Raw genomic sequence first — 5,000 nt, forward strand, 5'->3', positions numbered from 1 at the left:
TCTATCTATCTATCTATCTATCTATCTATCTATCTATCTATCTATCTATCTATCTATCTATCATATTGAACAGCCCTATTGTTCTAAATGCAAACTCACCCAGCTCTGAATGGCGGCAAACCAGCAACAAGCTGGTAGATGATGCAGCCTAATGCCCAGAGATCCGAACTGTCACAAGAAACATAATGGTTAGGACAATCTTACACACTTATGAATTTTTAGCTAATGTCACTGATCTAGCAAAGTTTTTATTACTTATTTTATCTACAGTGAAAAACATAATTCATACTGTAAACTAAATAAACCATAAAATAAACCATATGGCAAACACATAAATGCAACAGAACAGAAATGATTACAAAATGTGTATAAACAGTAATGACAATCATAATAAAATAATACTTAGCATTCATAGTCATCATAATATCATCATTTTGAGGTTGGTGATAACGAAAGAGATTTTGTGACAGTAATGTCAATAATAATCAAGGTAATAACATGATATCAATAATAATCAAGGCAATAAATGTAAAAAATATATAATATTAAATAATAAAGTAAATAAAGCAAAAATTATAACGATAACAAAATATACAAGTAATTATAATATCTACCTAATACATCCCACATATATCCTATCTACTGTGTGAGTGATCATGCTTTTTATTAAGTTATATCTAACTTATACACATAACATGTCTGTGAATTCCACTACATGAACACTGCAGCAATCACTAACACACAGTATCTGAATTTACTCTTTTTTTCATTACCGACGAAAGCTTTCCAACTACACAGCATGAAATATTCATCAGTCGTGTTTACCTCTTGCAGGCAGATTTCTCAGTCAGTAATTCAGGAGAGACGTACTGAGCCGTACCAACAAATGAGTTTGCTCTTGCTGCAGGGGCCAAACATCAGAATGACAACAGCACTTAATAAAAGCCCACACTTGTGTATGAAGAGATCAGAGATTGGCTATAATGTGGTGTGTGTGAGCGTTTTACCCTGTTTGCTGTCGGAGGACAGTTGTTTAGCCGTGCCAAAATCAGTTATTTGAATGTGCATCTCCTCACTGAGCAGAATATTCTCCGGCTTCAGGTCTCTGTAACACAGTAGCACAAATAACTCGATATCATGATGGAAAACAGGGAGAAATAGAATAATCGAAATAACTCCTTTAAGAGACAGTCCACCCAAAAATAAACATTTCCTCAGCATTTAAAAGTGGTGCTAAACTTAAGAATTTCCTTTTTCTTTTGAACAAAAATTTTTTGGAAAAAAGCATCCTTTGACATAAGGGTTGCACAATATTTCATTACAGCATTGATATTGCAATGTGCAGATCTACAATGTAGTGTTGGGATTATAACTGAGCAGACATTACAGTTCAGAACATAGGAGTCGTTTTATATTTAAACCTTAGTGTGAAAGCTTATCATTTGCATTTGTTTTTAAGGGCTAAGAACTGTGTAAGTACTTCAAGCAAATTGCAGTCATTTGGTCGCAATATATTAAACATTTGTATTAGAGCTGTGAACCTACACTAGTCTCATGGTTCGGTTCGGTTACGATTATTATGCCATCGATTCGGTTCAATTCGATATTCCGGTGCATCGACGGTGCTTTCCATACACAGTGTTATATTTTCTTCACAGCAGCATTTCTTGTATTAAAATGTATGAATATATTTATATTTATATACTATTTGTAATACAATTTTGTCATTTAATACAAACATTCAGATATACAAACTGTAACTTAAAACAAAACGAGCATTTAGCAAATAATATAAACAAATATCCAGCTCAATTTCTGATCCTTGTCTAGTTCTCTTACACCCCTTTGATTGGTCACACCCTCAATCAGCTGCGCTGCGTTCTTCACAGATGAGTGATACTGATAAGCGGCAGCGGCGATCTCACAGCTGATGTATGATAGACATGGTGGAGAAAATTCTGCAGACACGCGCTCGTTTCTGTATGCAAAAGTAACGCTGTAAAACAGCCGAGAAGAGAAGAAAAGCCATCGCAGCAGTTCAAATGGGCCACTGTGTGTGTGAGAATGAGAGAGAGAGAGAGAGAAATGGAGTAGGCTACTTTCGTTCTCTCGATCTCAGTGAAATAGGGGCTATTGTTGTATGAAAGACTGATCCAACAAACACACACACAGTGAAATTGTGCACAGTTTATGAGTTTTAAGTAGTTAAAGCGCTGTAAATACTCGCGATCGTCTCCCTCGCGACAGAGCGCATATGAGGTAAATGACGTCAGTAATAACCGGTTATGATTATTACTGAACCGATACCGAATTGTCTGCGTCTGCATCGCAGTGCACCGAAGAAACGATTAATTTTGACACCCCTAATTTGTATTCTTAAAGATTAATTGTACAGTACAAGTAAATATTTACACAATGAAAACACTAGTGTTATTTTATATTTGATTATTTCGTTTCTTTTCCAGACTCCCCAGAAAATCAGAAATCATTGTTCATTTAATGTGTGTCTTTTTTTCTGATGTATAGAGCTTTGCTTTTTATTTATTGGATTAAATTTTATGCAGATACGACGCCCTACGAAGTCATCACAATCAAACTTATGAAATTAGAAACTTACTAGAAATTATGAATCCTTTACAGTTAGTCATCTGGTGAACTATTTATTTATATATTATTTATTTATTGCCACATCAGCAATTTATGGCTATTTCATGGCAAAATGGATATACATAAATATTTCATGATAAAAACAAATCCGTACCACAGTAAAAACTTAGACAAATATATAGGATAGAAATACATAATTTAAACAAAAATATATTCAAAGTTCATTCATTCATTTTCTTGTCAGCTTAGTGCCTTTATTAATCCAGGGTCGCCACAGCGGAATGAACAGCCAACTTATCCAGCAAGTTTTTACGCAGCGGATGCCCTTCCAGCCACAACCCATCCCTGGGAAACATCCGCACACACATTTACACACACACTTATACACTACGGACAATTTACCTTACCCAATTCACTTGTACCGCATGTGTTTGGACTGTGGGGGTAACCGGAGCACCCGGAGGAAACCCACGCGAACGCAGGGAGAACATGCAAACTCCACACAGAAACGACAACTGAGCCGAAGCTCGAACCAGCGACCTTCTTGCTGTGAGGCGACAGCACTACCTACTGCGCCACTGCTTCGCCCCTATATTCAAAGTTAAATATGATTTTTCAGTTATATTTTTGTAAATAATTTAAGGTTCTTCCTGGTGGTACCTTTTTAAAAATGTCCATCAAAGTTCTCTACTTATAAAAATTATGTCTAATGGTATTAAAACTTCCACATTCCAACAAAAATATGTTTCATGGTAAGATCAGCTTGGCAGTAATTACATTTAGGGTGCGCTTTATTATTCAGTAAATACAAATGATTCAACCTAGTATGTCCAATTCGACATCTAGCATAGACAGTTTCATCTGGTGAACTATGTGTATGGAACTACATACATAAGCTATACTATGTATGTAAATTAGGCCTGCACGATACTGGGAAAAAACTGACATTGCAATATTTTCTTATAGATTTTTCAATATTTTCTTATAGATTTTCTTATAGATATTTTTTCTTCACAACACAATAACTTTTTTTGATTAAAGTCCATAAATAAATTAATATTTATATTTTATTTTTAATACAATTTTGTCCTTTAATACAGGCAGTCAGATATATGAACTGTACCTACAGTACCTTCTTTGACCTGCTTAAAGAAAACACTGTTTTTAAATGTATAAAACAAAACTACAATAAATAAACAAGAAAACATGAGCATTTATAGCAAATAAACTAATATAACAGATCTTGTAAATCGTGCGAGTACATTTTAGGACTTTTTTTAATCATAAAAAAACATCACTTTAAAGTCTGCATGAAGCATACGTTGCTGAGACTTATTTCTGCATGTTGATGTACTTCCAACTGAAACTGAATATTGAGTAGGGGGCTGGGCTTTATTTTTGTGCTTCATTCCCTCATAGCAAACTAATGGTAAAAGGGGTGTGGTTAAGTATATTATGACTAAAGCGTCAAGTTGACATCATCAGAAATGGAACGCCACTTCAAACACAGAAGCAAATGCTAAGACTTTGAAGATTTTTTTTTTCAGTGGATTAACTTGGATAGATTAATTGTTAAGCTAAAGAATTACAATGTGCACTAGCAAAATAAACATTGTACATCTTGATTTTACATGGACTTTAAGACAAATCTACTGACCTGTGGATGATGCCCTTCTGATGCAAGTACTCCAGAGCACAAACGATCTCAGCAGAGTAAAAGCGTGTGCAGGTCTCATCAAATGAGCCGATTTTTCGAATGTATTTCAGCAATTCGCCATTTTTAGCGTAGCTTAATCCAAAATCTGACACGACATTCAGGAAAACAAGCTATAAAATGCAGCGTTGACATAAGCAAGGCTTTGACAAATCCTTCATTAACATATGCTGACATGTATACATGTATAGTGCTGAAAGAAATTAGGAGAAGCCTAATATGCCATTAATAGATATATCTTGAGTAACATCTTAAAGGGATAGTTCAATAAACGGCATACCATACAAACCTAATGATAAACGTCAAGCTACCTAAAATGTGCTCAAAATAATTAAAAACATGTATTTTTAGTGTAAAAAATGCCACAAAAATAAGCATGTCCATGTCATATTAGCTCATTTGAAAGAAACACAACAGCCATCTTTATTGTGCTCCTTAATATTGACGCTGTGCAACCCATACTAGTTGAGCATCAGAGTTTGTGTGAAGGATACACAGCTTCTCCTCGTCCTGAAAGGTGAAGTAGAGTTTGACGAAGAACGGATGATCCAGGTGTGACATTATGTCTCGTTCTCTCTTGACATACTGCGCTTTATTCTCCTTCATTATGTGGCGCTTCTCCAGGATCTTAACTGAGGAAACACAAACACTTTCCAGTACATGCTCAAATGTCAGTGCA

At 35.1% G+C, this 5,000-nt stretch overlaps 1 protein-coding gene across 2 annotated transcripts in view; it reads right to left on the bottom strand.

The window, feature by feature from the left end:
• pdpk1b (3-phosphoinositide dependent protein kinase 1b) overlaps window positions 1-5,000 on the bottom strand; it is a 24,309-nt gene that overhangs the window by 13,118 nt on the left and 6,191 nt on the right. For both annotated transcript variants that reach the window (XM_087308353.1, NM_205699.1), the window contains 5 exon segments: window positions 4,816-4,953; window positions 4,265-4,409; window positions 1,008-1,105; window positions 826-901; window positions 100-168 (listed from right to left, as the gene is read on the bottom strand). In XM_087308353.1, coding sequence (XP_087164479.1) covers window positions 100-168; window positions 826-901; window positions 1,008-1,105; window positions 4,265-4,409; window positions 4,816-4,953 — 526 coding nt within the window.

Source organism: Danio rerio, chromosome 24 (assembly GCF_052040795.2).
Source record: "Danio rerio strain M-AB ecotype USA chromosome 24, GRCz13ab, whole genome shotgun sequence".
Taxonomy (NCBI): domain Eukaryota; kingdom Metazoa; phylum Chordata; class Actinopteri; order Cypriniformes; family Danionidae; genus Danio; species Danio rerio.